This window comes from Eschrichtius robustus, chromosome 9 (assembly GCF_028021215.1).
Source record: "Eschrichtius robustus isolate mEscRob2 chromosome 9, mEscRob2.pri, whole genome shotgun sequence".
Lineage (NCBI taxonomy): Eukaryota > Metazoa > Chordata > Mammalia > Artiodactyla > Eschrichtiidae > Eschrichtius > Eschrichtius robustus.
This window is the reverse complement of record NC_090832.1, coordinates 10,229,191-10,253,274: the sequence shown is the minus strand read 5'-3', so window position 1 is coordinate 10,253,274 and position 24,084 is coordinate 10,229,191. Positions and strand designations below refer to the sequence as shown.

The following is a 24,084-nucleotide window of genomic DNA, read 5'->3' as shown; positions in this document are numbered from 1 at the left end:
AACTATTTTTCCAAAATAAAAACCCGGTGGGGTGTAGGGACCAAAGTGGCAATGTCTGCAAAGATCTAAAGGTATATTTTATTTGCCAGGGAAGAACTCATGTCACTGAATGGTCTGCACTTCTGTATGGAGAATAGCTCTCCCAGTGTGCATCTGCTTCAGTACAAGAAATCCTGCTGAGGTATAGATGGTTCAGAAAGTACAGGGCCTGTTCTCTTAACAGTCAGCTCTTTCCTTTCCCCCCCCTTTTTTTTTAAACTACCGTTTTTATGGCAACATTATCGCTTTAACTGCACAAAAGAGCTTGGGTTGCAGATGCACTTCTGATAATACGTTCTTCTTAGTGGTCCAAGTGGATCCCAAGTCCTGTGAAACAGGAAGCAGGGGAGGAAAGCTTCCTGAGTTTAGCCATTCAGCCGGTGCAAGGCCTGGAAGGCATCGGGCAGGGTGCACGGGGCCAGTCTGCTTGGCTCACGTGTTCTGCACGCCGCTCCGCGAGAGAGACGGACACACGGACTGGGCAGTAGGGCAGTGAGTGGCATCCGCCTCTCAACCAAAAGCCAGGCGTTTCCTCCAGCATCTGTGGATTGTGGCCTCTTTGATTCCAGACCTATCATTAAGGAAAATGCCTCTGAAACATTTTTATTGTCAGAGAAGGGAAACAAATTGTTCCCAGGTATTTGCCACGTCAGGGCCTCATATACTACAAAAATTTTTTAAACTAATTTTCAACCAAAGTTTTTGTTCTTCGAAGTCGGTTTTTCCCATAAGAACATAACTGTAGTTTATTCCTTGCCAGTACATCCAGGCAAACAACTAAAAGATTCCTAAGAAACATTCTAGATGGTTTTTTCAGATGGTCATTCTGAACCAACTTAAATCCTAAGTGCTAATGACTTAGCATTCTAAGTCATCCCTCTGTATTCCAGTTTTGATTTGATGCAGCTGATACGGATCTGAAATTCAACCCTGTCAGCCCCTGAGAGGTATCGCCCCTTAGCCCTGGGGGCTGCACCAGGATCTTCACTGTTGAGTGGCTGTGTGGTTTCTCATGCCAGAGATCCAGGTTGTGTCTTCCGGGGACTAGAGCCAGTGAGCCAAAGGAAGGCTCCTGAATGAAACCTGAGCAAGGACTGGGGGGGGGGGGGGTATGGTTGCATCTCTGAGGTGCCGGTGGGGCTCTTGTTATAACAGACTGTAGAAGTTTGTGGAGTTCTAATGAACAGCCACAGGAATCGCCTCCCCAGGTGGCCTGGGCCGCCTGTAAGCCAGAGTGGGGGAGGGGAGGGGAGGGGACCCGCCTGGGAGGAGTGGGGGGAGGTGGCAGGAAGCTCCACTTTCAATTAGTAAGTCTGTAACCAAAAACCCATCCATCTTTGCTGGCAGGTGGCTGACTGCATTTCTATTATTAGCTGACGGGTGATGTCACAGAACCTGTCATGGATCCAACTAGGGAATCCTCAGTGGAAGATAAATGAGAAAGGGGCTCGGGTTATAAACAGAGGTGCCCTCTGGGTGACCTCTGGTCACTGTAGACCTGAGACATATCAGCTATTGCTCTTCTCCCCACCCTACTTCCCGTAACCCCAGCCAGAACTGGGGCACCGGGTTCATGCTGTGTAAATTATCTTCCCAGCTAGGAGTCTGGCTGTACAGTCTCAAGTGTGTGGATGCACTTAACCTTCAGTAACCTTTGCATTGTTTACTTTCGAGTATACATCTGTAACTTCTGGCACAAGGTAGGGATATCCCGGAGAGCCAGCCTCCTGGCTGCCTTCTTTTTTTTTTTTTTTTTTCTAAAAGGAAAGGAGAACACACTGGCAAGAGGGGAGAATTTTTCCTATTTTTTTTTCTTATTAGCTGTAAATGTGAATACTTGTAAATAAGGGTCATTCTGAAATCACAGCCTTGTGAGCCATGTTCCAAGGAAGATGTACAGGCTGCTGTGCAATCTGCTTCTTGATTTAAGAAACCAGTTACTTCTCCTGCCAGCTCTATGGCGCAGTCATACGTGTAGGGTTATCTTTATACTTTTGTAAAGGACTCTACTTTCTTCTTTTATTATATCTCCTTTTTAAATATGCATTTCCAGGGTTTTACCAAAATTTGGTTTGTAAGCATGAGTTGGTCAGTTTTTATTTTAAGGTATCTACATCTAAGAAGATACCTACTTTTGAAGTTAGTCTTCCTGGCGCCTGTGAGAACGTCCCTGAGTCACTCCAGCCCTAGGCACCCAGGGGAGATGTTACGGAACACGATCCCCGTTGGCTAGCGTAGTCGTCAGTGTTCATTCCCGACATGGCCAGGACCCAGGACCGGGCAGACCTGGCCTCGCTAGCAAAGTCTGGGCTCAGTGGAGGCTTTCTGAGGAGAAGCGACAGGCTCACTGCTGTTTCTCACGCGTTTGTAGCACACTGCATAGTCTCCAGTGATTTGTTCAACTCCATTTCCTCTAAAGTGTGGGTGGTGGTAGCTGTGGGGAGCCTTTGGAACTTCATAGGAGAGGAGCTATGGATAATAATATATGCAACATTATTGTTTACAAGCAGCCATTAATAATGTTTGTTAGGGTTACCGTTCTGAAAATAGTCACTGTAAACTGTATGGGGGCAGGGATTCTTGTCTTTTTCCATCTTTGGTGCATCCAGCTGTAGAAAACAGCCTACAATATAGCAAACACTTTACTCATTCGATCAGTGGTTGTTTAATTAATAGGTGAAACCAGTATCTGTTGAACACCTAACATGCTAAAGACTGTGATCAATGATAAAGCAAGAGCCCTTAAAATATTATGTTTTAAGGTGGGGTTAATTATTTGCAAGAATCCCACTTAAGTTTTGAAAAGATCTGCTCAGTTCTGAGCTCTGTTATTATAATGTAATTACAGTTAAAGCCAAGTCTTGTAACTCTGATACTGACATTAAAGAGCTCCAAACCAATATGACTTGTGTTCTGTAAATAACAAATATGATTTCATAGCTCTAAAGATGACTATTAACGACAGCATAGACATATCCAGACATTGAGAAGGCACTGAAAGGATATAAAGCTCTGTATTAATTTGTATCATTGCTTTACAACGTAAACACTTCTCATTGCCTAAGACCCAGATAATTTTTCTAATTTGTTTCTATAACAGCACAATAGTCCATCAAATTGATATACCAAAATTTTCATCCCATTTTTCCTTATTCTCAGATATTCAGATTACCTCCATTATAAACAACACTGAAATAAACATTTTTCTGCTGAAAGCCTTCTTCTTTATGTTAGATGATTTTCTTGGGATAAGGCAATTACCCAGTCAAAAGGTATAAATATATTTTATGGCTCACATCTGAAGTGTGTTGCCAAATAGTTTACAAAGAAAGCTTTTACTAATTTTCACTGTAAACAATGTAAGAGCAATTAATTTTACTGCATTGTTACCAGCGATGGATATTGTTACTATTTCTACATAAGATGATGTCTTATTTTCTTTCTTTTTTTCTTTTTAATAACTATCAAGGATGAGCTTACTTGATAACCTCTAGATTTCCCCCCATTTTCTCTTGGTACTACTACTATCAGCTAACTCAGGATCCTTGCAAGGTCCACAGACTCCCCAGTCAACTGGCAGTAATTCCCTGGCAGAGGTTCCAGGTGACCTGAAGCCACCTACTCCGGCCTCCACCCCTCATGGACAGATGACCCCAATGCAAGGTGGAAGGTATGTTGAAACATCTCTGTGAGCCATACAAAATCAGATTTGTCTATCTTTTCATTTTTCTGAAGCAAACTTTTTATAGAGAGAGGCAATTGTGTTCTCTAGTGAGTTTTGTTATTTTTTAAATTTATTTATTTATTTATTTATTTATTTATTTATTTATTTATTTATTTATTTATTTATTTATTTATGGCTGTGTTGGGTCTTCGTTTCTGTGCGAGGGCTTTCTCTAGTTGCGGCAAGCGGGGGCCACTCTTCATCGCGGTGCGCGGGCCTCTCCCTATCGCGGCCTCTCTTGTTGCGGAGCACAGGCTCCAGACGCGCAGGCTCAGTAATTGTGACTCACGGGCCCAGCTGCTCCGCGGCATGTGGGATCTTCCCAGACCAGGGCTCGAACCCGTGTCCCCTGCATTGGCAGGCGGATTCTCAACCACTGTGCCACCAGGGAAGCCCTGTAGTGAGTTTTTAAATATTAACTACCACTGGTTTTATTCATGTGATTTACTCTGGATGGTTTTTGCAGGTACAGATTTCAAGCTTGGCTTGTTTTCTCAGTAAGTGTTTGGAGGTGACTAATGCTCTGTCGTTAAGCTTTCATGTCTCTCATCTTATCAGAAGCAGTACAGTCAGTGTGCACGACCCATTCTCAGACGCAAGTGATTCATCGTTCCCAAAACGCAACTCCATGACTCCGAGCGCCCCATACCAGCAGGGCATGAGCATGCCAGAAGTGATGGGCAGGATGCCCTACGAGCCCAATAAGGACCCCTTCGGAGGAATGAGGAAAGGTAAATGCCGAGGGGCCTCTGTGCAGGGTTGGTCCAGAGGGTGTTCTTCTGTCTGCCATCCCGTGACTGATTCACTGATCCATTCGAGACATATTTGAGTCCCAGCTCCCCAGCCTACTAAATTTCTGGCCTTGGGCACAGTACTTAGCGTCTCTGTGCCTCTGTTTCCTCATCTAGAAATTGGGATAATAATGGGTCACAAGGATTAATTGAGTTAATGCACATAAACACAGCCCTTAGAAGAGTGACTGGTATGTACTGTAAGCAAACGTGCTCCCAGCGCAGCCTGGAGTTGGTGTCATGGTCGTCATGGCATGACCTGGGCATGGGGCTGAGTGCCAGGTAGAATGCTGGTAAACCAGACTCCTTGTGGAGTTGACGGTCTACAAACAACAAACAAAAAGTAAGTTAAACCACATATATATGATTAAGGATGGTGGTTGATGGAAGGAAGGAAACAAACAGGCAAGAAAGGACACAAAGAGCAATGATGTTGGGTGCAGGTCATGGAAGGAGGGGCATCTCCTAAGGAGGGTGGCGGGGAGGAGAGGGCTCTGAAGAGCTGTCAGTTATCTGCTGAGACCTGGGGGACGGGAGTGAGTCGGGGAGGAGCCAGGAGTTGGGGAGGCCGAGGCAGGAGCGGGGCTGGTGTGTTTGAGGAGGTGCAAGGCTCCTGGGGCACAGAGAGCAGGGGGCAGGCTAAGCACGTCGAGGCCGACGGGGCAGAGCCTTTGTGCCTTCCTAGGCATGTTGACGAGTTTGGGGTTTTATGCTGAAGGGTGTTATGCAGGAAGTGAGGTGACTGGGCTTTTTGTTAAAAATAAATAAATAACTGGACATTTATGGAGAACATATTGGAGAGAGGTGAGGGTGGAGATGGGGAGACCACTGTCATAATCCAGGGAGAGGTGATGGGTTGGAGTCAGACCCCAGCAGGGAGCGAGAAGTGGAACCACCCGGTATGTATGTCGGGGGGTAGAAACAACAGGGTGTGCTGATGGACTGAACGTGGGGAGAAGAACCAAGTGATGGTGACTGAGAGGGTGAGGATGTTACCACCTGAGTGTGGGCAGTTGGGAAAGAGAGGGAAATAAGGTTGGCTGTTACTACGTGTGGTGTGGACATCTGGGAAATGAACAAGCTAGAGAAGGAAATCCCGAGTTGACTTGTGGATAAGTCAGGGCGATAAGTGGTGGAGTGTATGTCTGGAGCTGGGCAGAGCGTTGGAATTAGGTGTAATCTTGGAGAACTAAGCAGAGAAGTGGTATCGACAACTGTAGGATGGACGAGGTCACCGAGAGTTCTCACTGACATTAGCAGACACCCAGGGTGGGTTTCTTCTTCGTGGGTACCAGCCCCCAGCACTCCCGTAGCCATCTAAGCCTGTTTTAGCTCCTCCAGTGGCAACCATGCGCCAAATGTTGTTGGCACTCCTCCAGATGCAGTCGAGTCCTGTGAAATTGAGGCATGATATGAATATTTTTTGAAAAGCGTACAGAAAAATGGTGAATAATATTTTTATGGAAGTACTTATTCTGGGATCCCTTAAATAATAGCACTTTTGCTGTATTTAGATGTTTGGGGTACATGATTTTCTTGATACTGTCTTGAGTAGAGAGAAACATAAAGCCCAAAGGCTTGGCTTTCACAAGTATTACAGAGCAATGCAAAATAAAAATGAATTATCTCAAATTTTTAAATGTTGGGCATAGTACCATTTAATTAACAAATGAGATTGTATTTCATATGTATTTCAGATATCTGTTACACAAAGCAAGATAATCTATAATTTTTCCTTTCAAAAAGTTTACGAGCTGCTTATTCCAAGTAAAGATTTTGCAGAACATGCAGTAAATCCATAAGCTCATAAATTCGAAAGCTTTGTGAATGTTGGCGTTAGCTGTTTTCCTTAGTGGTATGAGATGCTAGAAGGAACATGTTGTTAGTGCTGTTGGTGGATATATAACATTTTTAGACTCTGAAAATATGACACTAACATGGAAAAAATAATTAAGTTTTGGAATCTGGTTTCAAAAGTTATTGTGAACTATTCCAACATCCTATCTATACGCTACGTTAGACAGAAAGAGTTCTGTTTCTCTTGTTTCCGTATGCCGATAATTTTTTCATAATGAAAATAAACGTGGGAGTGGGGGGCGACTGTGGGTTACCTGGCTAAATACTAGGTAGCTCTACAATGTGTTTTCATCAACTGTGTAAATGGTACAGTGGCTCAGCGGGAAGCTCTGCCTCGCATTTCCCCAGTCTATTTCAGCTCACCTGCTACCTTACGGTACTGGTATATTTAGTATCAAATTAAAGCAGATAAACAGAAAACCCACAGGAAGCATATTTTCTTACAGCCCTACCCCCTTTATAATAAAGTTTTCCATTCCTCGGTTCACCATACTGTGGCGGGGAGCTTGGTGGTGCCCTGATTTTCTGTTGAGCGACCAACATCAGTGGCTGTCACGCTCCCTGTTGTTGGTGTTGGTATTGTCGCTCCTGCTGCTGAGCTGTAGCGTGGTGGTGGAGTAGATGCAAGAGCCCAGTCTAAGACTCAGCAGCCCTGAGTAGCCTCGGCCCCGCCTGTCCACCTGCCTGCCTTCCCCACCTGCTCACTTAATTCATCACTGATTGAGGGACTGATTGATTAACTGCTTGTAAGTGAACAATAAGTGAATATTTATATATTCTTTAACTTAACAGTGTATTTATTTTTATTTATATTTGGCTGAGTTGGGTCTTCGGTGCTGCACGCGGGCTTTCTCTAGTTGGCGGAGAGAGGCCAGCGGGGGCTGCTCTTTGTTGCGGTGCGCGGGCTTCTCACTGCGGTGGCTTCTTTTGTTGCAGAGCACGGGCTGTAGGTGCGCGGGCTTCAGTAGTTGTGGCTCGCAGGCTCAGTAGTTGTGGCTTGTGGGCTCTAGAGCGCAGGCTCAGTAGTTGGGGCTCGTGGGCTCTGGAGCGCAGGCTCAGTAGTTGGGGCTCGTGGGCTCTGGAGCGCAGGCTCAGTAGTTGGGGCTCGTGGGCTCTGGAGCGCAGGCTCAGTAGTTGGGGCGCACGGGCTTAGTTGCTCCGCGGCATGTGGGATCTTCCCGGACCAGGGCTCGAACCCCGTGTCCCCTGCATTGACAGGCAGATTCTTAACCGCTGCGCCACCAGGGAAGCCCAAACAGTGTGTGTTGAATATTTATTAGCATCTACACATACAGTCCTACTTATTCTTTTTAATGCTCTAGCAATGGATGGTTTGTTTCATAATATTTTGCTATTATAAATAATGATGCAGTGATTATTGAAGTATGGCTGTTTTTTCACACTTGTAAGAGTGTTTCTGTGGAATAGATTCCTAGAAGTAGAATAACTGCATCAAAGGATAAGGATTCTTTTTTCATTTACTGAGTATCTTTTACTATTGTAACAAACTATCCCAAAACTTAGTAGCTTTAACAACAACACTGGATTCTGTCTCACAGTCCTGTGATGGGCGGGGTGGCCCTTGGCTCCACACGTGCTCAGCTGGGACTCTGAGGCGCCTGCTGTCAGCTGAAGCCTGACGGAGAGCTCTGCTGAGCTGGGGTGTCATTTGAATGGCTGTGTCTCCTGGAGGCTCTACTGGGAACTCCTGGAGCTGTTGGCGGGGGCCTCCTCCGTGGGGCCTTTCCACGGGGCCTCTCCGTGGAGCTCCTTGGGCGCCTCGTGACACGGTAGACGGGTTCCAGAAGGAGCACTCCAAAAGTGCAGCCTCACTTGCAACCGCTCACAACCCTCTGCTGCATCACGTTTGCCGGTGCCCAGCCTCCTAGTGGGTGGGACTTCACAAGCTATGAACAGAACACCCAGAGGTGTGCTTCTTTAGGGAGTCACCAAAACATAGCCTATCATAGCAGGTATTGGCAAGTTATACCAATTTAATACTCTTAACATGAGCGTGTGGGTCCTCCCATACTAAGAATGATTATTATCAGTCATTTTAACATTTGCCAATCAGATTGGGAGAGGGGGAAAGCCTCACAGTTGTTTTAACGTGGATTTCCTTAATTATAAATGAGGTCACACATCTTTTCGTATATTGATCGGCCATTTATTTGTCGTTTCCTGTGAATGTCCATCAACGTGTTCACCCATTTTTTAATTTGATTGTCTTTTTTCTTATTGGTTTTTAAGAACTCTTTATGTTAGGGAATTAAGTTATTTAACTTTAGTTATCCCCCTTACTTCTGTCTGTCTCTGTTTTTACATCTGTAAAATGGAAAGTAACCTCAAAACTGGGTCTACTGCAGGTTGATTTAAGATCTGGTAAGATATAAAGTATGTGAAATCACCTTACAAAGCAAAACACATTCTACCAGTGTCTACCAGGCTTCATTATTTGCACCTCTCTACCAGCCAAACAAATTTTATCAGCTCACAAAATTTTAATCGGCTTTTATCTCATGGAACATAAAAGTAACCTTCCGGTGGTGGTAGTACTGTGTATCAATTAAGATTCGCATTAAAATGTTTAATTTGCCTACAGGCTAGTTTCTGGGCTTGACCCAATTTCTTCAGGCTCTGAGCTAATGCTAATTTGCATATTTGACCTAATTGGCACTCTACCCCTTGTTAGAAATAGTTGTATCTCACCCCTTCTTGAGCTGTTCTTAACTCCCTAGTGATTTTCTTCATCCTGATTTTAGAGTGAGTCAGCGCATGGGTGGTTATGTTAAGGTTTTCACTTTTTTTTTTTTTTTTTTTTTTTCCTAAAAGGGAAGGGAAGTAACTTCATCTCTTCCTTACAACCATTCCATGAGATGATATTACCAACCACATTTTATAGACAAGGAATTAAACTTAGAAGTTCAGCAGCTTACCCAAATAAGTATGGATCTGGGCCTGTGTTCGTTTCCTGTATTACTGCATAACACAAACCTGTGGCTTAAAACAGCATACACGTGTGCCCTCGCAGTTTCTATGGGTTCTCAGCTCAGGGTCTCACAGCAGAAATCAAGCTGTCAGCCGGGTCTCCATTTCTTCTGAGCTTGTTCAGGTTGTTGGTGGAATTGGTTTCCTCGCAGTTGTCGGACTGAGGTCCCGTTTACTTGTTGACCGTCGTCTGGGGCCTTCTCTGCTCCTAGAGGCTTCCGTCGTTCCTAACACATGGGCCTCTCAGGCCAGCGGGAGAGTGTCTCCGACTTGCTCGTCTCTCACCTCTAGGTGCTGATTTAAAGGGCCCACGTAGGTGCTCTCCCTTTTGGTTAGCTCAGCCAGCTGATTAGTGACTTTAATTACGTCTGCGAAATCCCTTTTGCCCTGTGATGTAGCATAATCCTGGGAGTGACATCCTATCACATTCGTAGGTTCTACCCACACTCAGAGGGAAAGACTCATTACAAGGTGTGTACGGGGGCAGGGAAGGGGGACCTCAGGGCCCATCTTAGAATCCTGCCCCAACAGGGCCCATCTTGACTCCAGACCTTATGCTCTTTCATCGGTATTGTTGTCTGTCATATTAAGCTCTTTCATCGGTATTGTTGTCTGTCATATTAAGGATAACAGCAGTGACTGGAAAGGGATGTTTGGGCCCTTTGGCTCTTGAAAGTGCTTGATTTTTTGTCTGTTGCTGAAACTATTGCAGTGCCTGGCAGTAGTGAGCCGTTCCTGACGCAAGGACAGATGCCCACCAGCAGCATGCAGGACATGTACAACCAGAGCCCGTCTGGAGCGATGTCCAGTCTAGGCATGGGGCAGCGGCAGCAGTTTCCCTATGGAGCCAGTTACGATCGAAGGTGAGTGTTTCCTAAGATGAAGGTGAGATGACTTACTAGAAACTGCGCCCTCCTCACACACACATTTCTGAGCCTGGGTAGCCGATGGAGTTTCAAAGGATTGTGCACGTCAGATGGCTGCCTTCAGTCGACGACCGTAACAGGACTGGGGAGAAGGCCCTTGTCCCCAGGCCACCAAGTACCGCTGTATTTTTATCAGCGAGTGCCCAAAAGCACAAATTAGAAATAGGCCGGGGCTGGGCTGACCAGGGCAAGAGTCTCCTCCCTCAGGATGCGAGAGCCAGGGCTGTCACCACACCGAGACCGCCGCCTCGAGCTTCCACGCCTGGCTCCTCCTGTGACCTCAGCGCCTGCCTTTCTCCCAGAGGCCGAGGTCTGGGCAGTGGTGCCACACAGGGCTGCCAGCAGGCTCAGTGGTAGTGGTTCTCGGTAAGGTCTTCCAGGTGTTGTTTTTTCAGTTGTTTCCACTGTCCCCTGTGAACATTTTAAACAGGGAGGAAATACTTTGTTCCTTAATAAACATCTCTGAGAAAAGCCAGGGCATCTTTTTTTTTTTTTTTCAGGACAGCATCTTGATATTAAAATGGCAAGTAAGGTTGCATTACTGGCCCAGATTATTTTAATAAGATAGAAGGAAAGTCATTGAAATGTCTCTGAGAGGAAGCTGCTTCCTAAAATAGTGGCTTAGGGTGGACTTCCTTTTATGAAGAAGGCCCCTGACCTTGGTCCTTACCACGGAAGCCCCTTCCCTTGGTTGGCATGTTCGTTACCTCGCTGACGGAGAAGTGCTCAGAAACAAAGCCTTCAATTTAACATTTTTAAAGAAAACCAGTGGACGTACAATAGAGGGCTCCTCTTCTAACTGTCGCTGCACCGGCAGATCTCAGGACAGGCAATGGTTTCCATCTTTTTCCTTGGAATCCCATGTGGCGAGGCCTCCATCCACACTGCTCCCCTTTCCTCAGCACACATGCCGGGGTTGTAGGTTGAGTAGTGAGGTGTCCCTGGTTTAACACAAAGGAAAAAAGATTTGAAAAATCACTGTTTTACCAAATAAGGTTTCTTTCTAGCATTCTCTATGAGCCTGGTTCTTGAGTTACACAGCCTCACGTGCTCAAAGCCATGTGGTACTTTCTAATAGTGACTCGGGAATCTCGACTTCTCATTCTGACCTCCTAGTGAAGGTTTATTTGTGAAATCTGCCTTAGTCAGTTAACATTGTGTGATGTCTAGTGTCCTGGATCAGGGTTTTACTAAGATTTGGTTTGTTTTTGAGGGTCCGGGAAAAGCTTTTGGTGAGGGTAGGGGTGAGGGGTAGGCTGATGAGCTTCAGTGGAGAACAGTCATCCTGGGACATATATTCTTAAAGGAACCCAAGCAAATATGCTTTTCTATTTCTTCTAGAATGCTTTCTGGAATAGTGCATGGCCTAGGTTTAATAGTCATTTTGGCTCTACCACATTAGGATTTACCTCATTAAGTTTTCTCTTCTGGAAAGTGTTACTTGTTCAGCTGAAATTTTATCCATGTCAATTATATTTTTTTCCTCCTAACTGTAAGCTCCCTTCTAGATATCCATGTCATTAGCAAAAACTTCCCATGTATCTGTTTTACGTGTGATATTCTAAAAATTTATTTATTTTCCTTCTTATTCTCACTCCTTGACCAGTTTAGGAGTATATTCAGTCCAAGTCTTCTCTTCCTTACAAGACTCAGTATACTAACTACACCAGCTTCATTTTTAAGTTTTCAATTTATCGCTCTTTTAAACGTGCTGTTTTTATGGTATTTATAATTTCTCAATATGAAATAAATGTATTGTTCATTCCCATTTTAAGATTTAATAGAAGTACTTAAATCATCCGTGTTATTCTTTCTTGTAGCCTTTTAGGGTCATAGGACTTTGAAATTTTGAGTAGTTTTATCTATACTTAGTATCATTTGGATTGATTTTGAAGCATCCCTTTAAAAACTTGCACATTTTATGTTCATGATGAGAAAGTAAGACATGTAAACATTTTCCACCATTATATGCCAATGTTCTGGTTCTCCTAGAAATACTGCTTTGATTCTTCGGTTCTCCTGTTATTTCTTGCCCTCGTTAATACCTCACATCAGCGTGTGCCGTGCCCTCCCCGTCCCTCAGTGGATGGGCGGGGCCTCTCTTCAAAGGCGGAGGGTGTCGGCCCGTCCAGTGGGGCTCCTCCCACCCACCGGCCAGGGATTGGCAGCGTCCCCACAGTGGGTGCTGCCACCCCTTCTGCTGGGAGCTGAACTGCTGCTGCTACTCAACAGTGCCTGTCGGGAGGGTGCCGTGGAGTTTCCAGAAATGGACTCTTCCTTCCTCCCTTGGCCTGAGGTCCATGGTAAATGAAGTTTTCTTTGACTGCCTCATTCTAGGCATGAACCTTACGGGCAGCAGTACCCAGGCCAAGGCCCTCCCTCAGGACAGCCGCCATATGGAGGACACCAGCCGGGCCTGTATCCACAGCAGACGGTGAGTTGGCGAGCGGCATGCATCTCTGTGCTTTCTGTTTAAAATTCAAACTCGTACTACTTCGGGACAGTTTTAGGAAGTATAACAAAAGTGACATATAACAATCAGGTTATGTTTGTTTATGCTAAGAAAATATTCTTAGGATTTTGAAATCAGCAAATTAGAAATAGCTCTTGAAAATATAACATGTTGTAGGAAGTTAAGGACATTCATCCTTGTAAATAATAAGCCCAAGTTCAAGTATGTTTTAGACATGTGTGTGTTCTGTGTACTATTGTGTCAAAGGACATTTTAGCACAGAAATTTGTCAATATGTTTTAAAGAGGATATGTAGGGAAAACAACTTAAAATATTACATACTAATAGTGAAAGTTGATTTGTTTTTAAGAGTAAGATATTAATGACCGCATATTTTCACTTTATAGGATAGGTGTTAGGTTCATGCTGTTTACACAGCGCTGCAGCTCAGAGATGGTGAAGTATGTGAGGTAACCTTGCAGTTATCACGACTAATGCAGAGGATTGCACAACATGCCGTGGCTTTTCAGACACAGGAATTTGCTGTTTCTAAACAACTTTTCAGGTCTAAGACCTCTTGTAAAATAGAAGGGATTTTAAACATTTATTTAATTTTATTGGAGCATGTTTATACAGTGAATTGTATTATCAAACCAACTGATCGTAAACAGTTTTCAAGTCAAGTGAAAGAACGCTAATTAACACATGAGCACCTCCCTCCCTCCCTCTCATCAGGAGCTTCAGAGCCCTGATCAAGTGCTGGAACCCCCGGCGTCCCTGGGGAGGAGAGTTAGGAGCAGGGGCTGCACCAGCCCTGTCCTCGTAGGCTTTCATGGAGAATGTGACCCAGACAAGCTGGAAGTTGGGACGGGGCCATGGAATGTCAGGTGTCAGGGGGCACAGGTCCAGTCTGAGGAGCCAGGTTCTGTGTGCAAGTTTTTCTGTAAAGTTAGGCCCAAGGAATCTGTCTAACCCAGGACCCCTTCAGGCTGGCCCTCAAAGTGCTCAGTCCATTCCGATGAGGTCTCTCTCTACCTACGGCAGTCACCCTAGTGCATCTCCAAGCCCCTGTTCGGCACTGCCTCTGTGGTGGTCACCAAAACCATACTCTCCCCAGATTGCAGCCCTGGAAAATACCAGGCGAGAAGGCTTTTTTTTTTTTCCCCACAGAAAATTTGAAGCACATGAAAACAAACTGCGAAAGCTCCTGCAGAGTACGTGACATGGTTTATGTAATACTGAATATAGTGCGTAAATTGTTAGTCCGTAGATGTTGTGGGAGCTTCCCATATTCATTTTGAAATGAACATTCCACCAGGTAATAACTGTTTTGCATAATTTAAGTGTGTGATTATACCTGTAAAAGCACATCAGTATGATTCGTCTTTATGTGAATTTTCAGAATTACAAGCGCCATATGGATGGCATGTATGGGCCTCCAGCCAAACGCCACGAGGGAGACATGTACAACATGCAGTATGGCAACCAGCAGCAAGAGATGTATAACCAGTACGGAAGTTCCTACTCCGGACCCGACAGGAGGCCCATCCAGGGACAGTACCCGTACCCCTATACCAGAGAGAGGATGCAAGGCCCGGGGCAGATACAGGCGCACGGCATCCCGCCTCAGATGATGGGCGGCCCGATGCAGTCGTCCTCCAGCGAAGGGCCTCAGCAGAGTATGTGGGCGACACGCAACGATATGCCTTATCCCTACCAGAGCAGGCAAGGCCCCGGCGGCCCTGCACAGACACCTCCTTACCCAGGCATGAACCGCACGGACGACATGATGGTACCTGATCAAAGGATAAACCACGAGAGCCAGTGGCCTTCTCACGTCAGCCAGCGTCAGCCTTACATGTCCTCTTCAGCCTCCATGCAGCCCATCACGCGCCCGCCTCAGACATCCTACCAGACGCCACCATCGCTGCCAAACCACATCTCCAGGGCGCCCAGCCCCGCCTCCTTCCAGCGCTCCCTGGAGAGCCGCATGTCTCCCAGCAAGTCCCCCTTCCTGCCCTCCATGAAGATGCAGAAGGTCATGCCCACCGTCCCCACGGCCCAGGTCACGGGGCCGCCCCCCCAGCCGCCCCCAATCAGAAGGGAGATTACCTTTCCGCCTGGCTCTGTGGAAGCATCACAGCCCGTCTTGAAACAAAGGCGGAAGATTACCTCAAAAGATATCGGTAAGCACTCCCAAGGCTCTGCTCCTGAAATGAATTCCTGTTGTGATCTAGAATTTTAATTTTAGGTTAGACGTAGTTGCTTAATCTCAAAGGGATGCCATTCTGTGACTACAGACTGTCAGGACGTGTTTTTGTGCAGGAGCAACAGTTGGAAGCCGCTCGTGTGAATTAAGCAGTAGTGCCGGAGAAGAGCGAGAGTTAAAATGGCGTTTTCACGTGTGAGTGTTATTTGTGTGAGAGGGTAGAGCTCCAGGTGAGAGACCAGGGATTCCTCGGTGACCGTGTACTGTGTTTTGGGCTTAAAGATTTGATCTTAACCAAACACTTAATCTCTGCCATGTGTGCTTAATAGAGCAGCTGCCAGGCTGATGAAACACTAGGGCGGCCTGAGAAGATTTGACGGCAGGTCACTCTGTAATTTTGGCAACAACATACAAGACAGTGAGTTTCCCCAGGAACTGAACAGAAAACTGACTGTGCTATGTAGATAGATACATGATGTGCAATATGGAACTTCATAGGACACGATATATAGAATTGTTGTAATCCGTGCAGCACTGCTGATAGCGGCCGAGGAACTCTTTCCGTTGAACGCTGATGTCACTTATTCATCCTATTCGGAATGTTCTGAATACTCAGTAGAGATTCGGAGTATCTGGGAGTACACAGAGTTTTTCTGCATTATTTTTGAAGTACTTTTTAACACAGCAAAGGAAATTAATAGAGTTCAGTTGTATAAAAATTTTTTTCCAAAAATCTCAGAATCACTTGGCTTGAAATCGTTTGCAGTGATTAGAAAATTAAAGCTATCAAGGATGTTTTCAATCACTGGACATTAAGGATGTATATAGGGGGTGGGGAGTAAGGAGTTCTACATAGAGAGGGCACTGGAGGCGAGAGAGATATAGACCCTGGGCACCACGTTACGTATGGAAATATATATGTAAAAATATACGCATGTGTTTGTGTGTTTATGTGTGTGTGTATAGATGTTTAAATAAATATATATATTTAAATTTTTAAAAAATTTCTTAGTCCATGTTATACCAACCTAGGGAAACTTATGTTCCTTATTTTAAAATGAAAGCTTGCCTTTTCTACTGCAAAAGCATTATGTGCCTATCTTAGAAAATTTGAAAACTCGATGAAATTAAAATAAAGGTGGAAACCCACGGCCCCACACAGGAGCTTGCTGTTGGCGTCTGGCCTGCCTGCTCCTGTGGGGAGTTCCGACTGCTGGAACCACGTGCTGCCGCCGGTTTCCTGAGATGGCTTCCCTTGAAATTTCAGACACATGATGGGGGTCTCCTCCCAGCCCCATCTTTTGACAGATCTTAACAGATCTTTCCTCTTGTCGCTCTGGCTCAAGCCAACCTCCTGAAAAACCTGAACCGTCAAAGTGCTAATACTTGTCCGCAGCACATTGTGCGGGCAGGAGCTCAGACAGAAGACGGCACGGGAGAATGAAGGCTTTGTATCTGAGAAGGTGCTGTTTGGGAATTAAATTTTGCTTATATTCTGCGTATTCACCAGCCTTCGGAAGATGCCACCTTGAGACATTTGTGAACGGAGCAGAAGAAGACATACAGAAAGGCTCATTCATGCTCACCCACTCCCACCTCTGTTTAACCTGCAAAGCAAAAAGCTCTTCAGCCACAGAAGTTTCTTAGTGCAGCTGTCACCTCCACCTAAGAATCTGAAATGACCATGTTTAACTGTCCCTCAGAACATTTGTTTAAAATCAATATTTAACTTAACACTCTGCTTCTTTTTCTTATTCTTTTGTTATTTTCTATTCTTTCATGCGTAGAGTTAGTATTAATCATATCCTTGTTCTTTCCCCCGTTTTTAGTTACTCCTGAGGCCTGGCGTGTGATGATGTCCCTTAAGTCAGGTCTTCTGGCTGAAAGTACTTGGGCTTTGGACACTATTAATATTCTTCTATATGATGACAGCACTGTCGCTACTTTCAACCTCTCCCAGGTAAGCCAGCACCAATCCAGCTGAGGACCAAATTAGAATAAGAAAGTGAAGTAGTGCATAATGCTTAAGCTGTAATGCCTAAGGTAATTAGCACTCGCCAGCTAACATTTTTTTATCATTGCAGCTGTTATAAACCATCATCAATCAATGTATAGTTGTCTGAGAATTTTGTCTGGAATAATAATTTATTTCAGTCTTTAGTATAAATATACACATACCTATGTTTCTCATAAGAAAATAGTGACCTTGTGTGCACATGTGTGTATGTATATGGAATAGACAATAGTGGTAAAATTAAATTGTTGTTTAGAATGAATATTAGCAGGCCAATGGGAGTTAATCCAAATGTAACATAAAGTTATGGCTGTAGTCAGTGTTGGATGAGACATTACCATGTAGTAGATAGCAGTGAGACATTACCCTATTTTCCAGGGGAACCTAACATCTTTCTTTTAATTAAAAAGAAATGTGAAATTTAAAAAGAATTTTTATATTATAGAAAATGTATAGTATTGGGTTGACCAAAAGGTTCGCTTGGGTTTTGTCTGTTATGGAAACCCGAACGAACTTTTTGGCCAAACCAATATACAGAGAAGTCGAGAAAACAGTTTAAGAAACCCCCTTGTACCCATCATTCTGCTGCAATAGTAATGAGGTCATGGCCAAACTTGTTTCTCGGTCTATTCCCTCCCGTCTCTGCCTCCCTCAAGGTTATTTTGAAGCAGTCATTTACAAGCCTACTACTTTTTTAAAAAAAACCCTCCTTTGTTCTGTTCTAGTCTTCAAGTAGCTGCCAGCGTAATAGCTAGAAGAGAGCAAGGGAGCTGAGGATTAGGAAAAAGGCCCAAGAGTCAGCTGGACTACAGACTTTTTAAGAAATATTTAGAAACAAAAATCAGAAAAGGTTATTTTCCCTTCTGTGTAGGAACAACTCTGCTTTTGCCGAAAAAAGCCAAAACATCTAATTGCCTTGCTTCTACTGAACTAGGACCAGAATCTTCCACTTCCTCTTTCTTCTCTCATTTAAGTCCTCATTAGAGCCCTTTCTGAAGGGCAATTCTTCAGTTGATAGCAAGTACATTAATAAGGTCATAAACATTGCGTGAAATCCATTTTAACAGAAAATAAGTATTAAAAGAATATATACTACCTTTGCTAGAGCAATAAATTTTCATCCTTATGCTAGGTGAACTAACTGGTCTTGAGCACACTTTTTCATAACCAGAATTGCGTCAGCAATTCTCCCGCTTCCCTTGCCCTGGGAAGAAACTAAGCTTTAAGTTGGGGGCCAGGTGGGAAGGGGGGGTGACATCCAAACCTCCACCTGAAAAATTGTGCCTTCATCCCCTAAAAGCAAGTACTATCTGGTTGGCCCTTGGGTTTCCCCTTACTTCTTTTTCCTTTTTTTTTTTTAATAGATTTTCTTTTTTAATAATTTTTTTTCTTTTTTTTTTAAATTTATTTACTTATTTTATTGATTTTTGGCTGTGTTGGGTCCTCGCTTCTGTGCGAGGGCTTTCCCTCGTTGCAGCAAGCGGGGGCCACTCTTCATGGCGGTGCGCGGGCCTCTCACTATCGCGGCCTCTCTTGTTGCGGAGCACAGGCTCCAGACGCGCAGGCTCAGTAGTTGTGGCTCACGGGCCCAGCTGCTCCGCGGCATGTGGGATCCTCCCAGACCAGGGCTCGAACCCGCGTCCCCTGCATCGGCAGGCAGATTCTCAACCACTGCGCCACCAGGGAAGCCCCCCCCTTACTTCTTAATAATTGTTTCAAACCCACTTTCAGGAAACTTACAGCAGGATATGAAATTATGGTTGATTTCCATAACATCTGTCATTAAGAAATCCTCATTCACTTACTTACCCTTTATCATCCCTAAATGCAGCGGCATGGTGTCGAGGGGATCAGGCCAGTTGCTAACCATGGAGTATGTTGGTTTTCTTGAAATAAACATTTGCTTAAAGGAAACAAAGACGGTTCTCATAGTGGCTTTTGTCTTTCAGCTGGAGTTGTGAATAGCTGAAATATAAAAGTGCATTCTGTGAAACATTCTCATTCATTTATCAGGGACTAAATTGATTTGTGTTTATGAGCTACTACATTGCTGAAATTATCTTCTCCCCCAAATATATGGAGAATGTAAATTAGAATAACCTTTGGCACCTAAGACAAAAATAACCATAAAATCCTAAGAATTATAACCATAAAAATCCAGGCAAGCAAAGTTTCAGATAAATAAGAGGACAGACTCAGTTTGGATACATGAGTCTAGAAAATCCACGTTCCCACTCTCCTAGTCATGATTGCATTGTGTCTAAGTCAGAAACAAAGGTAAAGAACAGCAGAGCACACTCCCTCACTGATAATATCAGAAATGTGAAAATAACAAGTAAGTTTTCATGTTGATACTGTAAGAAAGTAAACAGCAAATAAGAAAGATGGTAAATGTTGGTTTGATCAATAATGAAAAATTCAGGAAGATAGTTCTAGCTGACATATGGTTTCTCTTTCCTGGCCTAGCCAAAAAGGAATTAAAACATGGAAATAATCATAGCAAATGCATTGCTAGCTATCAGGATTTTCACCCTCTCAGTCGCACCTGAGGTTATGACATGGTACCTCTTCTCTTTCTCGTCTCTCTAGTTGTCCGGATTTCTCGAACTTTTAGTAGAGTACTTTAGGAAATGCCTGATTGACATTTTTGGGATTCTTATGGAATATGAAGTGGGAGACCCCAGCCAAAAAGCACTTGATCACAATGTGGTAAAGAGAGATGACAGCCAGTCCTCGGCCGACGATTCCGGGAAAGAGGAAGAAGATGCGGAATGTATTGATGAGGAGGAGGACGAGGAGGAAGACGAGGAGGAAGACGGTGGGAAGGCGGAGATTGAGGACAGGAGCAGCACGGCTTTGGCCTCCCCCGATGCCACCGCGGATCCAAAGGAGAAGCCCAGGCAAGCCAGTAAGTTCGACAAGCTGCCAATCAAGATAGTCAAAAAGAACAACCTGTTTGTCGTCGACCGGTCTGACAAGCTGGGTCGTGTGCAGGAGTTCAGCAGTGGACTTCTGCACTGGCAGCTCGGCGGTGGGGACACCACCGAGCACATCCAGACGCACTTTGAGAGCAAGACGGAAATCCCTCCTCGCAGGCGTCCACCTCCCCCTTTAAGCTCCACAGGCAGAAAGAAAGAGCAGGAAGGCAAAGGGGATTCTGAAGAGCAGCAAGAGAAGAGCATCATTGCAACCATTGATGATGTCCTGTCTGCTCGGCCAGGGGCTCTTCCTGAAGACACAAACCCTGGTGCCCAAACCGAAAGCAGTAAGTTTCCCTTTGGAATCCATCAAGCCAAAAGCCACCGCAATATCAAGCTGCTGGAGGACGAGCCGAGGAGCCGGGACGAGGCTCCGCTCTGCACCGTCGCGCACTGGCAGGACTCGCTGGCTAAGCGCTGCATCTGCGTGTCCAACATCGTCCGGAGCTTGTCCTTTGTGCCTGGGAATGACGCCGAAATGTCCAAACATCCAGGCTTGGTGCTGATCCTGGGGAAGCTGATTCTCCTTCACCACGAGCATCCCGAGAGAAAACGAGCGCCGCAGACCTACGAGAAGGAGGAAGACGAGGACAAAGGGGTGGCCTGCAGCAAAGATGAGTGGTGGTGGGACTGCCTCGAGGTCTTAAGGGATAACACGTTGGTCACCTTGGCCAACATTTCTGGGCAGCTAGACTTGTCTGCTTACACGGAAAGCATCTGCTTGCCAATACTGGATGGCTTGCTGCACTGGATGGTGTGCCCGTCAGCAGAGGCACAAGACCCCTTTCCCACTGTGGGACCCAACTCTGTCCTGTCGCCTCAGAGACTTGTGCTGGAGACGCTCTGTAAACTCAGCATCCAGGACAACAATGTGGACCTGATCTTGGCTACGCCTCCGTTTAGTCGTCAGGAGAAATTCTATGCCACGTTAGTTAGGTACGTTGGGGATCGCAAAAACCCAGTCTGTCGAGAAATGTCCATGGCGCTTTTATCGAACCTTGCCCAAGGGGACGCGCTGGCTGCAAGGGCAATAGCTGTGCAGAAAGGAAGCATCGGGAACTTGATAAGCTTCCTAGAGGATGGGGTCACGATGGCCCAGTATCAGCAGAGCCAGCATAACCTCATGCACATGCAGCCCCCGCCTCTAGAGCCCCCTAGCGTGGACATGATGTGCAGGGCGGCCAAGGCTCTGCTGGCCATGGCCAGAGTGGACGAGAACCGCTCAGAGTTCCTTCTGCACGAGGGTCGATTGCTGGATATCTCGATATCAGCCGTCCTGAACTCTCTGGTTGCGTCTGTCATCTGTGATGTACTGTTTCAGATTGGGCAGTTATGACATCAGTGAGAAGGCAGCATGTGTGAGTGAAGACTAGAGGCTCCCGTATAACTGGCTGTTTTCTGTTCTTGTTTCTCCAGTGTAGGAAGATGGAAAGAAAATCTTTGCTCCTCTGCCCCATCCACTATTTACCAATTGGGAATTAAAGAGATCATTAATTCGAACAGTTATGAAATTAATATTTGCCGTCTGTGTGTATAAGTACATCCTTTTGGGGGTTTTTTTATTTTGTTGTTTTTTTTTTTTTTTTTTAACCAAAGTTGCTGTCTAGTGCATTCAAAGGTCACTTTTTGTTTTTCACCAATTTTCTTTTTAATGTGCTTTTCCATGTCTTACTGCATTTTTTGGGAAGCGAATTGACTTTAAAGAAAAAAGTTACGGTAAAAGATGCTAAGATGGGAAAATTTCACCACACTGAGGCAAAAAGGTGAAAAATTATCGATTTCCTAGCTGTGTTATTCTTCAAAGAATGAAAAAATAAAAACTGTATCCCATCGCCCAAAGCTCTGTGCAATAGAAACTTCTAGAGATGTAGGTATAGGGGCTCACGGAGGTGTGTCAGTCAGCAGTCAAAGTATGAAATGATACTGGTTTCTCCACAGGAAAATGGTTACATTAGGCTAGGAGCAAAAACAATGTTTCTTTAAGTTAAGATTGAAAACACATACCTGACAACGATCAACAGAAATTGCTTCCTCACCACTACCGTCATGTCTGCTGTCTGTTGTTTGACCTTCCACATGACAGTTCTTCACAATTCCTTTAATCATTTTTTAAATATTTTTTTTACTGCCTATGGGCTGTGATGTATATAGAAGTTGTACATTAAACATACCCTCATTTTTTCTTTTCTTTTTCTTTTCCTTTTTTTTTTTTTTAGTACAGAGTTTTTAGTTTCTTTTTCATGATGTGGTAACTACGAAGTGTTGGTAGATTTAAATAATTTTTTATTTTTATTTTATATATTTTTTCATTAGGGCCATATCTCCAAAAAAAAAGAAAAAATACAAAAAACAAAAACAAACAAAAAAACAAAAAACAAAAAAAAGAGGGTAATGTACAAGTTTCTGTATGTATAAAGTCATGCTCTATTTCGGGAGAGCAGCTGATCACAATTTGCTTCATGAATCAAGGTGTGGAAATGGTTGCATATGGATTGATTTAGACAATGGTTACCAGTACAGACAAAAAGAAAAAAATACAACTAAAAGGAAGAAACACAACTTCAAAGATTTTTCAGTGAAGAGAATCCACATTTGTATTTCAAGATAATGTAGTTTAAAAAAAAAGAAAAAAACTTGATGTAAATTCCTCCTTTTCCTCTGGCTTAATGAATATCATTTATTCAGTATAAAATCTTTATATGTTCCACATGTTAAGAATAAATGTACATTAAATCTTGTTAAGCACTGTGATGGGTGTTCTTGAATACTGTTCTAGTTTCCTTAAAGTGGTTTCATAGTAACCAAGTAACAAGAAATAGGGGAAAAACAGCCGTGTAACTAACATAGCCCCTCATTAAGAAACCCTGAGGTCGGGAGGGACCTTTAAGGGTTACCTACTTGAGAGTGGGGAGCAACAGTTTGATTTTCTCAAAGTATTTAGCTAATTAGTCTTTGTTTGAAGCAATCAACTCTAACAACATTGAGGTATGAGAATTTTCAGTGTGTATGGCAGGTGGCTGCCGGCCCTTGAGGTGAGATCCCAGGAGCTCACTGGCCTGCCAGTGTAACACCTTGCCTTTTTCTATCCCTATCTTAATTTCGATCAGAGTTCAATCTATTCCATGTTTCTCTTGTGTGCCTCAAAGTTATTTTGCATTAGTTTACTCCACCGTGTATAATATTTATATTGTGCAATGTTAAAAAGAATATGTTATATTGTATGTGGTGTACATAGTGCAAAGTGATTATTTCTATTTCAGGGCATATTAATATCCTCATATTCCTTCCTACCCGGTGCACAGCAGCTTTTTAATACTTGTCACTTCTAATTTAAACTTCTTCTTCCTGGGTCGTTGACTGCTATTGTGTAACAATCAATTTCTTTGAAACGGCTGCAGAGTTCAGCTGTTAGTGGACACCATTCTGACTCTACCTCTTCACACCACCTTACAATCTCAGCAGACACAGAAATTCCAAGTCCATTCGCCAGACCTGTTACCCGGGCGCACATTACTCATGGTAATACACGGAAGAGTTAGACGAGAGCACTCAGGTATCATCAGAGTGTGAAACAGGGCTCCAGTGTTACAAGAAAAAATTTTTTCTGCAAGCATTCTCATCATCTGGCAACTCCCACATTACTTAGTCTTCTTATATAATAAGGCAGCCAAATATAGGTTGAATTTAAAACCCATTTATAATTCTACTTTAAATACATCTGCTTGCTAAGAACAGATTCTAGTGCTCCAACCTTCAAATATGGAGATGTGTAAGAGGGGATTCAATATTATTCTAATTTCTCTCTTACAGAGTATGAATAAAAGGTATACACAAACTTTGAAGTTTGTCAATCAAAAGAGTAAAATCATTACAAAAGACTGTTTTTGTCATGGTTGCTATCAATACCTAGAGTCTGAGCAACAAGATTTTACATACGATACACAGCATAATCTCTATAATAATCCAGGAAGATTTTAGCATCCTTTCTACATTTTCACCCCAGAATGAAGACTACAGAAGCCCATGAAGAACTTACAGCCTGCCTGAGATCATCTTGCCTACAAACTGAGTTATTGCTTTGTCCTAAAAATGAGTTGGTTTTTTTT

The 24,084-nt window shown here is 44.1% G+C and overlaps 1 protein-coding gene across 1 annotated transcript in view; it reads left to right on the top strand.

Moving 5' to 3' along the window:
* ARID1B (AT-rich interaction domain 1B) overlaps window positions 1-23,794 on the top strand; it is a 405,049-nt gene extending 381,255 nt beyond the window's left edge. Inside the window, 7 exon segments of the mRNA XM_068550751.1 lie at window positions 3,571-3,709; window positions 4,322-4,494; window positions 10,112-10,262; window positions 12,663-12,759; window positions 14,180-14,963; window positions 16,816-16,946; window positions 19,590-23,794. Of these exon segments, the coding sequence (XP_068406852.1) occupies window positions 3,571-3,709; window positions 4,322-4,494; window positions 10,112-10,262; window positions 12,663-12,759; window positions 14,180-14,963; window positions 16,816-16,946; window positions 19,590-21,314 (3,200 nt within the window). The 3' untranslated portion in view covers window positions 21,315-23,794.
* The last annotated feature ends 290 nt before the right edge of the window (window positions 23,795-24,084 follow it).